The 19,659-nt window shown below is 38.1% G+C and overlaps 1 protein-coding gene across 1 annotated transcript; it reads right to left on the bottom strand.

Annotated features, from left to right (window-relative positions):
- Positions 1-924: 924 nt before the first annotated feature.
- On the bottom strand, positions 925-18,276 carry LOC112168888 (phosphatidylinositol 4-kinase alpha 1). The gene is made up of 26 exons (XM_024305823.2): positions 16,980-18,276; positions 16,481-16,822; positions 16,221-16,382; positions 15,660-15,830; positions 15,312-15,470; positions 15,086-15,213; positions 14,601-14,907; positions 13,590-13,758; positions 13,198-13,415; positions 12,185-12,343; positions 11,893-12,075; positions 11,228-11,761; positions 10,781-11,140; positions 9,966-10,180; positions 9,461-9,647; positions 9,154-9,290; positions 8,875-9,028; positions 7,057-7,323; positions 5,569-5,646; positions 5,317-5,364; positions 4,172-4,344; positions 3,872-4,067; positions 2,932-3,072; positions 2,230-2,438; positions 1,522-1,683; positions 925-1,421 (listed from the first exon to the last, which is right to left on the bottom strand). Exons 1-26 carry the CDS (start codon positions 17,961-17,963, stop codon positions 1,163-1,165), a joined length of 6,102 nt encoding a protein of 2,033 aa, XP_024161591.1. The 5' UTR covers positions 17,964-18,276; the 3' UTR covers positions 925-1,162.
- Positions 18,277-19,659: the final 1,383 nt, after the last annotated feature.

Genomic DNA, 19,659 nt, shown 5'->3' with positions numbered 1-19,659 from the left:
TTGTTTTTTTGTTTTTCTTTTTTGGTTTTTTTCCTTGTCCCTCTGAAGAGGTCACAATATGTTAAGATATCTAGTATTAGTAAGACTTCTATGTACCTTTAGGCCTGTTTTAAAATTAATTACCAATGTTCAGAATTGAATTTAAGGTGTATTGAATTAATGTTATTTTTTACAACGATTACAATGTCAAGCATCATAAATAGGTTGCAAGTTGTTCCGTAAAAATTTTCCTCATTTATGGGGAGTGCAAAGTATGCCATAAAAAATAGTTAAATTCCATTTTACGACATGCTTTTGCTTAATCTACGATACACAAATGGCAGACCGCAGAAGAGAAATATCTTTTGCGGCCGTATTCTGTGCGTTGTAAAATGACCTACGTATGGTTTGTTGGCTCTTTGGTTCCAACCCTGTTTCATGGCAAAGTGGCAATTAAAGAAGCAGGTCTTAATATGTAGACTATTACATAGGGCATTGTCCAACTTAGCTTCCTCGTTGATTCAACATGTCTAATTTGCTACACTTCCATTGCTAAAATGTGACAACTTATTACTTTATCTTTCATTTCACACCGAGTTTTACATTCAATTCAAGGTCGGAAAGATAATGTTCATGGGTTTTAAACTTGACAGTTACTTACTATGATCTCATGCATTTCTGATTTCGTCATTGAATAGGTTCCCACTACTGAGCAAACGGCGAATGCACTTATCACACCCCATCTTCCGGCGACCTTGTCCCAATCTCTAGCCGGGAAGCCAGTTGAGCATGCAGGTGATGTTGACAACACAAAACAAAATGTAAGAAAGCGGAAACAATAGAAGCACCGTAAAAGTGATTTGATATGGATGACAAACTTAGCTCATAATGTGGACGTTACACATCATTTTATCGTTTAATTTGCATTTATTTTTTCAAGAAGGATTTCTTTGGTAACAATCAATGAGAATTACATTAATAAATAATCACTACAAACTGTATTTTTACAAACCTCACGAGGAATCCTATCCTAGAATACAATGATTCTCGATCTGATGCCGATTAAATGCTACAAAGTAGAGAATCCCTCGGGAAAAAAATTGCAGCTATAAGACACTAGTAATTACTATAAATTACAGGGAATCATGTACATTAGTTGTCTCTGGAAAAAAAGTTTCCTCTTTTACTTTTCAATACCTTGTTGCAGATACTGTATCAAGTCATAGCCAGCAGTGGTCCATTTGTTGTAGGCATCTGTGCAGACACGGATCATAAAATTAGCCGCTTCACGCTCACTCATCTCGGGATGAAATCTCTTGCGAAGATTTCCAATAGGGTCTCCCCTGCTGAAGCAAGGCAGTCCACTGTCTAGCATTAACGCCACCGTGCTAATGATCCCATCCATGTGGCGACGGGCAGCAAGGTACCCCTTCACGCACAAGCTGTTGACATACAGACCAAAAGAAGAGTGCAGTCAGCAGAAATATCATCCAGAAACATTGGGGAGGGGAAAAGCAAAATAAATTTCAAAGCTCTCGCTACCTCACAAACTGGTTCCAGGTATCACTCTTCATAACCCCAGAAGGGTCTAGCAATTGTGTCATCTCATGGCTAAGCTTAAAGTGTGCACTTTCGAAACGCATATTTCCACCCGGAGAAGTTTCCAAGATGAAACCAAAATCAATATGCACGAGCCTTCCCACACTGCATTATCAGGCATGTCAGCATTAGTTTTGCACTATCCTTGTTCCAACTATTCCGTTATAAATACACTTTCTTGCTAATAAGGAGGAGAATATACACAATAGTGGATAAGTAATCCACAGGAACAGAAGCTTGAGGGAAACCAAAAGCTTCACACACAATACAAAGCTAAGAAAACTAGTAAACCAACTAGAACGAGTAAAACTTAAATCCTAGATGTCCTAGTGTGCTGCAGCCTTCAAGCCATAAGAATAGCTGAGAAATAAATGCCTGAATCAAAAAGTGACCGAAGCCCAAAGGGATGTCCAAAACTTTAAGTCTGTCCCATAAATCTTCCCTTGTGGTTTGTCAAGTGGTCAGAAGCAATCAAAGCTTATACATTTCAGTAGACTACCAAGTGGATTCGTTAGAGGATAAAGATTTTGGTTTGGCATGTTAGGTCCTCATATAGATCCTGAATCTACTTTTGGGTGAATTCTCTCAAGTCATTTAAAGTACTGACCAAAAGAAGAATTAAGGGGGAGGAGGGAGAGAGATAGATCATACTTGTCAAACAAAAGATTGCCATTGTGCCTATCCTTTGGTTGAAGTAAAAGGCTGGCAACTGCATAACCAGCACTGCTAACGATGAAGTTTTCACGCGCCGCTTCGAAGCTGGGAGAGCCAACAGTTCCATAGTCCTGTTGGAAAATCTCATACAAACCACCATCAGTAGTTTCACCCATCTGACTTCTACTCCGTGTATTTGGTACAACCTGCAAAACAAAGATATATTGAGAGATAAGAAAGCCAATATGCAGTGGCCAGTCATTTAGCTCAAAGATTATAAGAGGCTTGGCTAAAACATGTCACTCAATAAGGGCTGATAAATCCATTGGAATTGCATTTACGACAGTGTGTAACTGTTAGTGGTATTCCAACATAATTACAGCTGAACATATCTATTTTGCGGACAAATTTTAAGGTAAAACTGAAGCATTTATTTTTAACTGCTTTCTCCAACTACTTGAGTCTTAAACATTGATACAGTTAGAAGAAAGAAGTTGAACATAGCCTCAAGATTGCGTAGTATAGTATCGCAAGTAAGGTATGTGGAAGAAAGCTTCAATTTTAAAACACAAAAGGCGTACAAGTTTGTGGAATTCAATGAAAAAAGCTCAGTATAAGAACCATCAGAGTACCACACTACCACTTAGGCAAAGGAAGCACACATGCACAATCACTAAGTGAATTTAAAGATATTCAAACCTCGATTATTCCTCTTTCTGGGCCAGTTGGGAGCACACCATATGGAAATAAATAAAGATTAATTCCAACGGCTTCAAATATGTCTCTAAGAAGTGAAATCACTTGAAGAGCAAGAACATCTTGGCGGCAATCATCTCCAACCTTGAAGAAAGAGTTTGGTTAATTCGTGAACCAAAATATTAAAAAAAAATAAGGATGCTATATTGTATCTTTGATTTTGTCGCAAAGTATTGCTCCAACTGCCTACCTATCGTGTTGCCTCCCAATTTATGATGAGAGGGGTTTCTCATTTTTAGTTACCTAGATCTAGGACAGGATACAGAGATTTAGCTATAGATAATGGCAGAATAAGACTGACGTGTGGTCGATGACCATTAGCATCTTCATATTACTTTCTTTGTAATGAATAACTAACAAAATAAATGTTAGCTAGAATAGAGAACATGGTTGGAGTGAAATTTAAATTTTGTGATCATTGCCCATTAGCATGTACAGATTACTTTTTTCAACAATAAACAAAAACTAGTGAAATATTCAAAGTCGCTAGAATGGAAAACATTGTGGGAGTTGAATTTCAAATGATATTACTAGAGTAGTTATGTGATTAATTTAGCGAGAATCTAGCTAGATAGTGGGTGAAAATTATGAAGAAGTTTTAATGTGTATCACAATTAAAATTCAAAATCAAAGATTGCAACTTTGTAATAAATAAAAAAACAGACAGGAAAAAAAAATGTTCGCATAATGTATATTCCATTGTATTTCATGGGTTAAGCCAAACTGGACATGCAAACTAGCTCCTGAATGAGAAGCATGGGTTTTTGTGTGAAGGTTAAAAAAAATAGCAAGGGGAAGTAGAACAAGTTTTCAATAAGTGCTTTGCAACCAATATCTGATCAATGAGGCAAATTATGAAAGTCAAGTGGATAGCTAGGCATACCTTAAAAATACAAGCTTGTGGCTTTACATCATTGCGGTCCCCACCCCGATCGACAACATTAAATGTTATCATTATAGGGACTTTTGCTGCTGATTGCAGTGGTATTCCACTATCTACCTGAATCCCCCTGACAAGCTTGTTAGGAGCAGTTGGTAAATAGAGATCCTCTCCCATCACTTCAATTTGCTCCAACTCTCTGTTAAAACACATTGCATATTAGGTTCAACTTCAAACTTGTGCTTAATGTATATATCATTCACAATCTTTTTTTATGGGAAACATAATATAGATCAGGAGTACCTCCGAATGCCAGCTCGACGCTCATCCTTCGGCAGTGGGAAAAGTACACCAGAAATAGATGTAACCTTGTCAAAGAAATCAAATTCTCTCTGAAACACGTCTAGTGCCTTGGGATTAAAACCGTCAACAATATGCTGTCTAACTTGCGGCAACAATGCTTGAAATGCAGCATTCTGAAATGACAGCATCAACATATACAAGTTAGAGAACGTAATTATGTAATCTAACCCACTAGTTTATACAAAAGTTTGTGTTATTGATAAAGATACATGCAAGCATATCTTAACTTCTACCATTCTATTGAAGATCCCAAATGGAAACACACATTTTGATGGTTATGTAATAGGTGTTTGTTAATGACCACTGCATTTTTGCTCTGCAAATTTCGCATGCCACAACTAAGTAGATCTAATCTCAGAGAAGTTTATTGGGAGCTGCCCAGATTATAATCTTGCCCATTCCAACGGAATAAATGCATTTAAGGTCATGATGTCTATCTGACCAAAAGTAAGAATACAAAACAAACATCTCGACCAAATACAAGCGTCTGGCCCCTTGACTAACATTGACGAGCTTCAATGAAGTGCAAGTAGTATGATCCTTGGTGAGAACATGCCCTAGGTATCATCACAAATATCACATATTAATGGCATCCCATGTGTCCCCGTTTGATATGTTAGATTGGATATCCTAACTTTTTTATGCCCCATGTTTCCAAAGCTCCCAACATGGTGGGACATCAACTTCTAATAACTAATCCATCTATTTCCATTTGATTCATTAATACACCCTGGACCTAAGGAATTTACATATCCAATCCAATCTAATAAAGGACAGGAAAGGAGGACTAACTCTCTTAATTTATACTCTTACAGAAAAAAGAAAAAAAATTGTTTAATTACGAACATGAAGGAATAAGTAGATTGTGTAAAACAATGCAATGCTGACCTGTCTTTAGCATAATGTGATTCAATACTTACGGTTTGACATGAAGGAATACGTAGATTATGTGAACAATACGCAATAACATTCTATATGGCGTCAGCAATTGCAGTGACATCAAGAGAATAAGTGTGCATTAGAGCTAAACTATTGTGTCCCAATCAACTTCACAGAAAGTAGTCATTCCCAGATTTTGGGCATACCTTAGCAGACACAGCCTCTTGTCCTGATTCTGGAACTTCTGTCTCACCCTGTCATTAATGAACACACTACTGATAAGAATAGAAACTACAACTTAATTATAGACTGAAAGCACATAGGAAATACTTGCAATCAAAATTCACAGAAGTATCTGCTTGTGTGCATTCTTTGTATCTCTATGTGCGTGCTTGCATGTGCGTGTGTAGTGTAAAGCTAGGTATATTAGTTCCAAAAAAAGTAGAATTGGGCTTCACCTGTAAGTGCCAGATTAAAATATGGGCAAATATATCACTTCGTTGGGTGGCTCTAAGCAGATATCCTTCCACTAATTTCTACAAAAAGAACAAGTAGAAATCAGAAACATAAAGAATATATAAACAGTGCAAAATGGAGTTTGCAAAATGATATCGCATGGAGTTTGCAGACTAGAAAGTGTGGTCAAATTAAGCACCCTCAAACCAGTGCTCGAACACCAATGTCCAATCCATCTGGTTATGAAAGTATGATTTCATTGTATACTATCTGATTGTGCGTACATAAAAAGAATTATAACTAGAAATAAAATCGGTGTAACAAAGTTGAGTTCAATTTTCTACTTATAAGTGTTCAAAATAAAATATACAGTAAAGCAAACAAGTCTACCCTGCACTATAATTTTATACTAATTCAATCAAGTAGATAACATATAGGTATGCGCTTCAGGAAGCTAGACAGAAAAAAAGATAATTAAAGACAAGAAACGAAAAGAACGGTTAGCCTATAAATACTTTTCCCAATATCTATTTGTTTCACATAATGTGGTGGTTAACAGTTAACCCAATGCAAGCTCAGTATTTTTGTACTTGTGTGTCTAATTATGTGTATTGTACTATTGTGTATATACAATATGTTTAAATTGACATACACATGCAATCATACTCACAGATTAACAGCAATCGTACTCAGACGAAAATTGATGGATGAGAAGAATTTGACCAAAAGTACAAGTGCGAAAAGTGAAAAGGAGTTCTTTCAAGATCGGAATATGTAATTTGATCTTTAAAAAGATAAAAATAAAAAGTCTTTCAAAAGTGTGTTTCAAGTTCTAACTACCAATCACTAATAACAACTTTTCACAAAAACGTGTTACCATTGCCAGCTTGCGTTTGAATCCTTCTTCCATACATTTTATCTTAGGGTTTTGGAAGTTGCAGTGCTCATAGAGTTCCCATCTATTCTAGAAAATGTAGCTCTGGACCCAAGGATAAAAGAGCAGGGAAGGTGGATTCTTTGGTTTATTTTGTAAATCCTATTCAAAGCAGCTAATGGAAAACCGTTCTCTTGCTTCTTTGGTCCCTCCCTTGCAATTTGGATGGCTAAAGAACACATGGGATGGTAAATACGTATGATGTGGTGGGAGATAATGAAAGCAACTTTGTTGACTACAAGACTGAATACTAAACCCTAAACATAATTTTATCATTCACCTAAAATCAACTGTACCTAAAGGGACTGTGATATGATTCACAATAAATCGATAATTTGTAGTTTAAGTAGGAGCCAAGATATGAAATTGAAATTTAAGGATTCTAAAATTTTAAACGGAGTAAATATGAATGAGATACAGTTAACGCAAAAAGAAAGGAATCTCCACTTTAACTTATCCAATTCACTTTCTAACACATACCTAATACAACATTGAATGAACATGCACACAGTCAAAAAAGAAAATTACAATTGACAGCTTTTATTAAGTAACTCACCTCTTCATCATACCGCAGAGCCTGCACTAGCTGTGGCATGAAGAAAGTTACTCGTTCAGGAGGATAAGACTCCAGTACTCTAAGAACATATGCCATGACTCGAGGATGTCCCTTATATGCTGGAGTAAGAAACTCAAGAGCTTGTGTGATTGAACAGGCAGCCCAGTGTGGCAACTGTTGCATAAGTGCCGAATTTTCATCAACAGCCTTTGGGGTAACAAAATATGGCAATGCTTCAGGAATGGAGCGGATGTCCAATATATGTGACTGCAAAAAGAAATATAAGAATCTGTAAGATCCAACAAGTAAATTGCAGTAAGGCTGGAACAAATAGACATTTGCATTTAGATTATACATGAAGATAAAAAAATGACAATGAATGCATAAACTTTTCTTAGGAGGTGTAAGAAAATAGATTACAATAAATAGATAAGATTAATTTCTGTTGATTTTGTAGAGCCATTAAATTCAAAATAGATTTATTTGACTAAAATACATAGGATGGTAATGACTGGTTTCAACTTTCTTACATAACAAACCGAGGCTGTATCTTTTCTGGTTTCATTTACAAATTGAGACTTATGAGAAGCAACCAACTTTGCAGTATTGTTCTTGCAATCAGGCAGGATACCAAGGGACAAGAGTTAATGATGAACTACAGGAATATTTATGCAAAATACATGGTACTCATTGCTCCCACAACTTAAGAAAATAAGTATGCGCCAACAGGAGCAGATTACTAAAATTAAACATGTCAGTAGATTCCAAACCAAAAAAGATATGTTAAGTTTAATAAAGCCCGTGCAGAATGTAATAACGTCATATATGAACTAAAGCCAAAAATTACGAATGTTTGGAATATTAAATTTCCACTCTTGACCTTCCAAGGACTGTGCCGATCTGAGCAGATAAATGCAATCACAAAATCCAGGCATTATATAAGTTCAAGAGAGTTAAGCCTAAGCCACTCAGTTCTCTGAATCATCCTAGCTAACAACCCATGCAAATTATCAGCTTATGCATTAGATTAAAGAAAAACTCTCAAAGGTCACAAGTATCCAATGTCATTTGATGGAACAGAAACTTCTAAGAAGTTCTAGGTTAGGGAAAATGAGACGGCATGATCAATAGTTTTTCTCCAATATCATAGTTTTCCCCTCCCTCCCATATTATTTGCAGCAACCAGAGCTTTCCACAATGCACCACTTCTTTTGTGCTTCTTTTTCAGCAGCTTGTTTCCCATATTCCAGCCTCAGTGCAGAATACACATACCATGTCCCAAAAATATTTCTTACAGCATAGATCAGTTGTTGAATTCCAAGTATAAAAAATGGGTGAACAGGTCCAAGAACTCTCTTATATTCCTATGCAAGGCTTAGAACTCCCAATGAGGGATTTTATACTCTCAATTCCCGTATGATGAAGTTGCTACTATTTCCATAAACTAAATCTACTAGGACATGAGGGACCAACAATAATTCTTTGATACTCTAACACCGCGTTGTGTGTCTCTGTCCACTATTAATGCCCAGCATGTAGAATAAACTTATAATTGGGAGACTGCCCTTGCAAGGAATTGAAATATCTCCCACTCTGATTCCATGCTAGAGTAAGAGAATTTCCAAATTCCAAGATCTTATAATTATTTCTAAAAGACTAACAATACCCAGTGTAATATTCTGTACTCAGTTATAATACATAAATCTCTTAACGTTCTCAGATATTGCAAGCATTTTGAATCGCCAAAGCATATGCTCGTTTGCATAAATCAAAGTCCAAACATTTGCTACTCTAGCTCTTGATTAAGGAAAGACATACCTGAACCAGCTGAGTTACTTCAGCCTTCAAGAATGTGTTTGTTGGGAACCTCTTTGCCAAAGATAAAGCAATTCGAGGATCTACAGAAAAGGCAGTCCTAGCATATTCAATCCATTTCTCCGAACTAATTTTTTGCTTAGAAGTTGAAGTCTCCCTGAAAGCAAATGGAATTCAAAACGCAAGAAATTAACATTCAAAATTTCACATGGAACCATGGACGTTGAGAAAAGTGTCTGTTCACTTAAACACTGATGAATAGATATAAAAATAAAAGATTACTTAGTATTAGTGGGTTGCGCCCAGACTTCAAGCCTGTCAGCCTCATACTGGCATAGCATCAAAAGTAGCTGTTTTCGTTTTTCTCTTCCTGCAGCATAGTTCTCCATCTGACCCCAGACAGGGTGATATTGATCATTCTGCAAGAATTATTACTTGATTTCATGATTAAGAGTGTAGAAAAGCCTCAGAGTCACATAAATAGAGAAAATATACAACAAGAATGCAACAGACATCCTCTTCAAGTAGAGGAATCATTTATTAAAACTATATGGCTGTACTGCAACAATATTAATCATACACATCTCACCGCATCAACCAAACGGTTCCCATTTTCATGTCCTCTTCCTTTTAAATCCGATTGGACAGCTGCATCTGCCCGCTCATTTGAAAGGTAGTGGACAAATACAGAGACGGATTGAGCTTCACTTTGAGTAAAATTCATATAGCTTGTGTCATACCATTCAGGCTCAAAAGCAAACCATCCCAAAGAGGCCCTGTAACATGCAACACAATAAACTTTCAACCAAATTTCAGAATGTGCATCAGTCAACATAAGTCACATAGAAATCCACTTGCGTGACCACAACACTGTACCCAAATCAGAAATGCATACACGGGACAACAATACAGATTGAGCTATGCATTTGGGAGTCCGTCTTTCAATCAGATTCAGCTACTAATTTCTTAATTATGCAGTTGAAGGTCCAAACTAACAAGTAAAGAATGAATGCGAATATACAGAATTCAAGAAAATGTGAGAAAATTGAAAAATGCTTAGTAAAATTGACAGTAAAAGACCTAATTTCAGTCACCTATAAATCCGGTCTTCCAGCAACTGAAGACCTGTTTTAAAGTTCTGCAAATTGCGCTGCGATTGACATGAGCAGAACTTGAGCCCAAGAAGCATGACAGTGAAAAATGTACCAGTAGCAGCAGGATGGTGTGAAAAATTCCAGGGAAGCTTTGTCGTCCCTTGTAACATTCGACCAAGAAGCAAGAGTTGCTCAATACTATTGTGTCGAACTACCTAGTACAGCCAAACATAATGACAATGATAAATATAAAAGCAAGCACACAAATTCCTTGTGAACAGTCACAATTTGCAACATAAACATAATGAAAAACCATATTTTAAACATTAATTTGCTTCTCACAGGGAGGGCAATCATACTCATAATCATGCCACCATTAATTTTGATTCTCATACTCAACTTTGAACAAATTACCCAGTTAAACTTGCATAGGTGAATAGTACTACCAAATACTACCTACTTTTTCTGTAGAAGAAACAGAAATTTTATTTGAAAAAGAGAAAATAGAGGACAAGAGGTCCTCATACGGGCCGAAAAGAACTCCATACAAACAGAAGCACCAGAACTTCAAGAAAAACAACATAATCATTTCACTGCAGCTTTCCTATCAAGGAATAAGGCTGAAAGGGAGTGATTTCTAAACTCCAGTCTTACAATCGTTGGACGTTATGTCTCCAGTAAGGATGGATGCACTTTCTATGGTAAGGTTAACCTTACTAAAGATAGCATATATATGTATATATAATTATATTATTAATATATAAACATACAGCAACAGGGAATGAGAGACAGGGAGATGTGATGTGATTCCTAACCTCAAAGCGGTCAATGAAAAATCCAAGCCATAATCTATGAGCCATTATTTGCTCAACAGGATCAAATTCAGGCGGCGCTTCTGGCTCACCAGGAGAAAGTTGAGGCCTTAACTTTGCAGCAGGCCCAGAATATTTTACGTCAGAAGCAAAGATACCACGTTTTGTATCAATGGTCCATAACCATGCATCAACAAGCTCCGCAAGGACTAGGGAGCCCAGTTCAGGAGCAGAAGAAACCAACCAAGTCCAAATGAATACACCAGTTTCCATTGCATCTGACGTAGAAATATAAGCAGGACACCAACAGAGAAGACGGAGAAGTTGTGAGAAGCCCTCCACATTTGATTTTGAATTAGAGCCCTGAAATGAAAGAACTAGTAAATCAGATAATGACACAAAGCCTTAAGAATTGAGCAAGCAAGAATTAAGAGAAGCAGCACAAGTTACCAGATTCGACAGAAGTAATGCAGTTGCCTGGGAACAAGTCTCACGGAATTGAGACTTCTCCACTTCCCATCCTTTCTCTGCAGCATTAACAAATTTTTGTAGTAAACGCACAAACTTTGTGAGCAACATCCCATTAAATTGGTCATCCTCGGCTTGTGTCTGCTGGGGAAATGCTCCCGAGATCAACCTTTGAAGCCCAGCACCGAGCCCAAATCCAGTTGGTGCAGTGCCAGATTGAAATCCACCCATGCTGTTATACAATCTTCTCATTCCAGCGATTTCTCCAGCATGGTTGCATTTCATTGTTGCACTGACGATACCAGTACTGAGCACTTCCAAATTGAAGGCCTCCGTTAATTTTAAGTTGCCTCCTGAAGCTGCAGCTGCGGCAGCCATAACTGCAGGAATATTTGCTGTTTGTATGCCATTCCAGCAATCAGTTTTACCTGTACCAATCCGTATCTCAGATAAAAGAGAAACCACATCAGGTGTATGCTGTGCTCTTTGCCACGTGTTTGCTTTACAAAGCTTTTCCTGCAGTGTATAAATAAAATAAAAAAATTATGAGCATGAATTAAATGATAGTTTTTGCCAATGTTACGCATACAACATAAATATTTTGCAGATTTGAAGCTAGCTTCATAATAGACAGTCTAGAGATCAACCTGTAGAAGACCCTGGCTAGAGCAAGGAGCATATGAAAGTGATTTAATGATCCACTCTCGAACAATCTTTTGGTATAAAGAACGAACAGTCACCACCCAAGCAGGATCATTGACAACAATAGAAGGCGAATCATTATGAATTGAGAATAACAGGGAATCAACACATGATGAATTCCACAAGACCTGCATTAGTAGTTAAATCTGTTTAAGATCTACTAGCTAAGTTCAATAGGAAAAAAAAAGCACCAGGTAATAATTAGAGAAGTGCATATAAATATACTAACAATCTTACCTGTGGAAACTTATCTCTAAGCTGAGTCAGCAAGTTCACAGAAACCTCCCGGATGTGTTCCTCTCTCTGTGACATACTTTTGATAAGAAAGCAAGCATGGGCAAAAAGAGTTGACTCCCTCACCTCAGCTTCATTTCCTGTTTCAGATATTCGATCTTCCTGAACCCAAATCAAAGAGGCTGTGATATTGACATGCCATACACATACACGCGTGGCATACGGAAGCAAAAACAACATTGTACTAGAACAAAAATGCTCAACTGCCCTTCTACTCATTTATACACAGTATCATTTATACTATTTATTTATATATTGGAACAAGACCATAGATGCAATATGATGCCCCTTATGCCTTTTTATTGCGGGAGTGAATGTGGCAGTCCACATTTCAACACAATTTAACACTTGCACTCCACTTTTCAGTAGTTAAAAGTGGAGTGTAAGTGTAAAAATAGGGTGCCAAAATTAGGGTGCCAAAATCACTCCCCTTTATTATCTGCCATAGAATACCAATGAGTAACGAGGGCTCACTTTGAATTGCTTCTAGAATTAGCAAAGTGCTTTCAGACAACCAAAAGCGCTTTTGGTAGTGTTTGACAAAACAAGTTAAAAGAGCTTACTGAACTATAGAAGCACTTTTACGCATTTGGCATGTGCATTTGGTAGTGTTTGGCAAAACAAGTTAAAATAGCTTACTGAATTATAAAAGCACTTTTACGCATTTGGCATGTGCATTTGGTAGTGTTTGGCAAAACAAGTTAAAAGAGCTTACTGAATTATAGAAGCACTTTTACGCATTTGGCATGTGCTTCCTAAAAGCATTTCAACTTTACAAAAAAAAAAACACTAAAATTTTTATAAAAGTCGTTTCATGTGCTTCTAACAAAGCCACTTCCGGTGGAAGTGCTATGTAACAGAAGCAATCCCAAATAAGCCCTCATGAGTCTACATTAAGAGAAAAATAAAAGAAAAAAGGTACAATCTCAAAGCTTTATATGAGATAAAAGGCATACCAGCCATAAAACTGCTGTTTCAAAAGCCCTATGGACAGTTGCCATCAAACATTGGAAGACGGCAGGCATGAGATTTGGAGTTTTCAGGTATTCAAATACGCAACTGAATGCACTTCTAGAAGCAGTTGAGCTAAAGTCACCATTCAGGATGCCACCGTTGCTGCTGAAACGTATAATCTCCAGGAATGCCACCGCAAGAAGATAGGTAGCCTTCACTCCTGCAAACCATTACCTAGATTAGCTTTTAAATTTTGGAAAGATTGAAATCAAGCAAGTACAAGGACCTATTCTTTCTCATATCGAAGCGCAGAAGAGATTCCAGACAATAAAAGAAGACAGATTATGTGCATTCAACGCCATGAATCACCAAGTAAAACAACCAAATTAAAAACCTGATATAGTGGTCATTGCTGCAACATCAACTCGCCCTCCTAGAGCAGTAGAAAGGGCAGCTCGTTGAGCTAAAGCAGCTTTCTCATTGCCATTCCCTCGACGGCTGCCAGGGTTGTGAAGAGCATTCAGTTCCAACTCATCTTCAAGCCACTTCACAGAGCTAACAACCTGGGAAAGTTATTGTCAGCTAATACATTCACATACAGAAGCTGAATTCAATAACAACCAGTCAGCTAGTAAAAGTGGGACCTGCAGGTAATCATCAGCCCGTACAAAGAGTTTCAGAGAGCTACAAGCCTACAACTGCCTAAGCATCATGAAGTATAAATTCATTTACCTACATAAAGTCCTTTTTATGATAGGGTTTCAGTCTTTCAGACTTCTCTTCAATTGATTGACTTGATTAAGAGACTTTATATACTAATCACGTTCTAGTTCTTTTTTCTATTCTTTTTCTTTGCTCACTATTTCTCACTTTGTCCTACAGAAAGAATTTTTATGTTGTTTGATTAATTGTTTGGGAAGTTGCTTCTCGATTTGAGATCATACCAAGTTTGCATATAGCAAAAATAAAGGATTGAAAAACTAAAAAGGTTTTGAATACAGCATGAAGATACTGAAGGCACCAACTCCATCAAGAAACATATATTTGAGCTTACAATCATACCATACCGTTACAAACTGGCACCGAAAATTGAGGAGCATAATAACGGGTATGAAACTATGAACTAAATTGACATTCAGACCATATAGCCGCACAAAGCAAAACAATGTTTTCGAGCAAAAATATTTCATACACAGAAGTCAAAAACCACATTGCATTATAATTTCCATGAGATAACAACAGCCCAAAGACATTCAATCCTAAATTGACATAAAATAAGCATCTCTCCAGGTCACAGTTTCTGTTCATAAGATGATCAGCAAAAGATCTAACATGCAAAATGCAGATAGCATACCCCATATATAGTTCTAATTACTACTTGACATAAAAAGGAATGAGAACTTACAAGTGGAGGAGTTCCTTGTGCAATTCTCTGAACAGCAAAAGACCATTGTGTATTCCACATATATGGTCCACCCACAGCTTGAAGAGGAATTGTACCCATGCTTCCCACACTGTTCAGTGTAGTTGATACTTGTTTCAGAGGTTGTTGAACCTTCTGTATGGGAGGTGCCAAGCCAAAAAGAGCAACATAGAACCACAAGTTGCGAAATAACTTTAAAAGTGAAGGCTCCACATCTACTGTAGGATCAAAATCAGAGCATATTTCAGCTACAGCAGGAAGTAATGGACCCAGAAAGTCTGCTCCACTCCTGCAATAGTTAGATATCAGATGAAACTTTGAATCAAAATATGCAATGGGACAAAGAAACATGTTGAACAAAGTATCAGAAAACAAAAATCTCCAGTGCATATTTGTAATGATTCAAATGAAAGTATTTGAAAGATATTATCACATACAATCAGAAGATACTATTTAACGAATTCTACCTTCCGCTTTTGGATTCAGCTGCTAGGCCTACATCTGAGCATAACGATAGCAAACGATGACGATAGTCTGAACGCAATTTAGTACTTGTAAGACCGCTAGCAATGAGTAGAAATCCTGCAGGAAGAGTCTAGAATGTGATTGAACCAGTGAGAATCCATTTCAAATATATCAGGTCAAGAAATTAACACTATCATAAGTAGTTCACAGTATAGACAGTACACGAACCTCAACACGTTCTGTTGTCGCTTCTTGTGGAACAGTTTTGCTATCAGCAGATCCCAAACTTGAAAGTTTATTCAAGTAACTCCTTGTCATTAGAACAACAGTCTCACGGTAGGATTTCTCAAAACCTAAACTTGCCATGCGTGATACAGCATCAAGGAGCTGCAATAGAGTATAAAAAAACCTGACAAACTTCTTCCCAGCATAATAATAGTAATAATTCACAAAACCATCTAGCTAATAGCTTGCTAGACAATCACAGTTATTGATCAAAATCGCTAGATAAATACGAGACAATAGAAACAGAACCCAACCTTAGACATACATGCTCTTCATACAAATATAACTTACCCGCAGTCGCAATAAACTAGGAGTTGTTGCATCACCCTCTTCTAAGCTTTCAATAAATAGAGGTAATATCATGTCTACAACTTCAGACTTCTTCACAGCAACATTCAGATCAGCTAGAAGACGTACAACATTAAGCTGCACTACAGGCACCGCCTCTTTGTCTTTATCACCCTGAAGTTGGTAAGACAACAAAAGAATGAAATCAAAATAGGTCAAGTTAGATGCACGGGAAAAGTTGACAGGATTTATTACTCATGGACATCAGCATTTGGCATACTAAGAAAATGCAGTGTACCACGGTCTCAAATGGAACATTAGACTTTGCAAAAACACTGAAACCCTTCCTCACAGAAAGGGTCCAAAAAGGAATAACCAACAATTCAACCCAAACAAAAAAATAGAAATTACTTAAAAACTCCTGAAAGCATCAATACTAATGCATCCAAATCTGCATGCATGTATGCATCTATTTGTGCATCGTGTTTAGGCTTGCATGTATGCATCCATATGTGCATCATGTATGAAAATCTATTAACTAGTAAAGGGAATCAGACAACCAACCTGTTCCTCATAATCATTTCGTTCACGAATGCTTGTAGCTAGTCCCATTATGAATGTATCGACTGGAGCTCGCTCCTTGGTCCAACATGACTCAATTATCTCACAACTTGTCTTCAATACACTCTCAAACATTGCTCCTTGGCTGCTCGCCCAAGTATCAGCCTGTTAAAATCAAATTGGGGAAATGTAAAATAACATTCACTTTTCACCACAAAGGTTTTGATTGATATTTAGAATTTAAAGCTATCAAAAACATGTACCTGAGTGCATACGGCTAACACAACGGGTTTGAGGCGGATGAGCAAAATGCGCAGGGCCTGGCCTCCCCGTTTGACAGCAATTTGGGAAAGTCCAGACAACAAACAACCAAAGAGCTCTTCACAAATTCGCATCTTCCGCCACACAGATTGTAAACATGCTTCAGCAGCTTCCATCAACAACGCAACAGTCTCATGTGCCAATTTCTTGGCTGATTTCCCATCGGTATCAAAGCAAGCAAGGCAATTAAGAGTCAACTTGACAGCAGCTTGATAAACTGACAGCTTCGTATTGATCCTGGCTTTTAAGAGAGCCCCATGTTCAGTCCAATCTCGCTTCCTAATCTGCCAAAATGTAACCAAACATTCCAACAAATTTCTTTCTTACATTTCTTTCCCAAATAAGCACATTCTCTAGATTTTCACATACACAAGACTATAATGCAGTAGCTATAATACGCAAACGACAATATAACCAAAATGAAAACTCTGAAAATCTTACCCTCAGGAACACGTTCATAGACTGCAGCTGCCTCTTTGAAATTAGTCTAACCTGCTCCAAAAGCCCAGTATCAATGTGAGCTTTTTCCAAAATATGAGCAATCAATTTGAAAGCAACTTCTTGCTTCTCCAAATTTTCCACAGACTCTTCCTCAAATTGAGCAACTTGCTGCCTAAGCATGGCAGCTCCGCCTCCGCCGCCTCCATCATTCAAACCAAAAGTCACTCCCAACTGATCAACCCCACTCTTCCACAAAATGCTGCTCCCATTCATCACCACTGACCCCCTAGAAGACGCACTGCCGGATGAACCCGACACATTACTGACCTCATTACTTTCATTCGGCAGCTGATGGTTACCATTATTCATCGGCGAGCTCTGCGTAGACGAAGTCTCCGAGTTCGCCGTATTTTGACCTCTAGGCGTCACCGGAGACTGAGCTACATTGCCGGAAACCACCGCAAACTGGTCCATTAGCATCGTGATCAGCTTCTCGGCATCCAGAGGCAAAATTGGAGGGAAATTCTGCGACAGAGCCATAAGAAAAGCCCTAGAAATCCCTAAATCTTCGCCTCCGTTGCTAATCGCTGAAACGACGACCTCTCCAGAGAAGCCGGCGATCTCGCCAGCGAATTCCGGCGACAATTCGGTGGCTTTCGACACATATCCAAGAAAATCGACGAAAAACGAAGCGACCAAGTCGGTTCCGAAGGACTGAGGCCAAAAGGAGCGGTCGAAGGAGGAGGGAATGGAGCGCAGAAACTCGACAACGACGGACTTGGGGCGGAGATCGGCCCAATCGGGGCATTTGGAGAGAAAGCGAGCGACGGCGAGCACGGCATTGAGCTGAGACCGAGTCACCCGAGGCGATCTGCCTAGGAGAGACTCCGGCGCGGGACACCGGTCGCATATCCACGAAAGCTTCTCGGAGAATTGGGCCGGGTGCTCCGCGATTAGGTCGCAGAGCTCCATCAGAGACTCCATTGCGTCGATCCGAATCCGACAAATTCAAATTTCGAAAATAATCAAGAGGAATTTTGGATTCCCCGCATAAACAATGCCGCCGAAGCCGAGGCCGTCCTCAGGATTTCCGCCGCGGATTGCAGACTGAGACTGCCATAATGTCCGTACCAACGAAGCGAGACTGAGAGAGAGAGGGAGGGAGGGAAATTAGGGTTTGCCAGAAAGGAAACAAATTTCAATTCTCTTCTTTGTAGGAAGGGTCGCTTTTCTCCTTTAGTTCCTCGATTCCTGCGTTTTTGGCTTTCTTTTTTGTTTTTGGCTTTCTGTTTCTTCTGCGAGTTTTTACTTTTTTTTTTTTTTTTTGAGATTCTATTTTTGGTTTTTTTTATTTCGGTCCTTGCGCCCCTCGGATCCTAGTCAGACTCTCTGTCTTCGCTCCCTCCTCTCTTCCGTGTCATCACCGTACCCGAACGCAACGCACGATTACTACTTACTACTTACTAGTGCTTCTTGCCGTGCGAGCGAGTCGACGCGGTGAGTTAAAACAGTGCACGTGATTTTGACTATTTTACAGGTCAAGTTGTTCTTAACGATTTTCTCGTTTGGTTCATGGAAGGGAATTGACTTCCCTTTTCTTTTCCATGAGGAATGAAAAACTAAAGTTCCTGTCAAGAAACCTCTGTTTGGTTTGTACAGGAAAGAAAAGTAAAAATATATCAATGTTTCAATAATACCATTGTTTTTTAAAATAAAACAACATTATAAAAATTCCAAAGTACACCAATTTTTTATGCAAGAGAGGGTATTGTTGTCCAAAACTTTTTTAATAAATGCTGGAAAATGGGAAGGGAAAATCAATCCCTCTCTCTCTCTCTAATGGTCTGAGTGGAATGATTTTCCTCTACTTTCCCCCCGGTTTAGGAAAGTATTTCCGGAGTTTGTAGTTACCAAACAAAGGAAAGGAAAGTACCTTTCCTGAGTCCTCAATTTTGCGAACCAAAAGTGAATCATCTTTTTAGATACTAGCTGTATTCCTCGTCAAGTGGTCGCTATTGTGGTAAAGTCACATCATTTAATAAAAATGTTATTTTTCTAAAAGCTATCAAAGATAAGACAATATTAACTTTTCTACGGCAGTTTGAGAGGAATGTCTAAGCACCTACAGAACTCCGAAGGTAAGCGCTACATCCGGGAGGCCATTATATGCCTCTCACCAAAGCTATTATTAAAAGAAAGTAATCAAGTACAAGAAGTGGACAGTGAGGGACTAGGCCAAGACCGCTCTCATAAAATAAGAAAGACCAAGAATAGCAAAAATAAAAAAATAAAAGGTGGGAAGATAAAGATAGAGAAATTCTATATACTCTTATGTAAAATGGAATGTGCGTCACGTGCGCTCCTCTAAATGCCAACCTAGGGTTGCCTCTAGCTATTGTGCATGGCAACATAACCTATGTGAAGATTAGTGAAGAAATTTATAAAAAACAACTTCAAGTTTGCAAAACTCACAATCTTTTGGGTCATCTTCTGTTGAACAAGGGTTCTTGATGACCTGTGAAGACTAATGTGCTTAAGACAATATTGTTTAATATTTGGCATCCCAAAGTTTCATGACCATTGGTTCTGTATGCAAATGATATTTTGATATCCACTGTACGTCATAATGAAGATGATATGAGGAGAGTTTTTTGTTTGAAAGGGATATGAAGAGAGTTTG

The sequence above is a fragment of the Rosa chinensis genome, chromosome 6 (genome assembly GCF_002994745.2).
Source record: "Rosa chinensis cultivar Old Blush chromosome 6, RchiOBHm-V2, whole genome shotgun sequence".
Taxonomy (NCBI): Eukaryota; Viridiplantae; Streptophyta; class Magnoliopsida; order Rosales; family Rosaceae; genus Rosa; species Rosa chinensis.
Note: the sequence above shows the minus strand (reverse complement) of the source record. Positions and strands in the feature narration are given on the sequence as shown.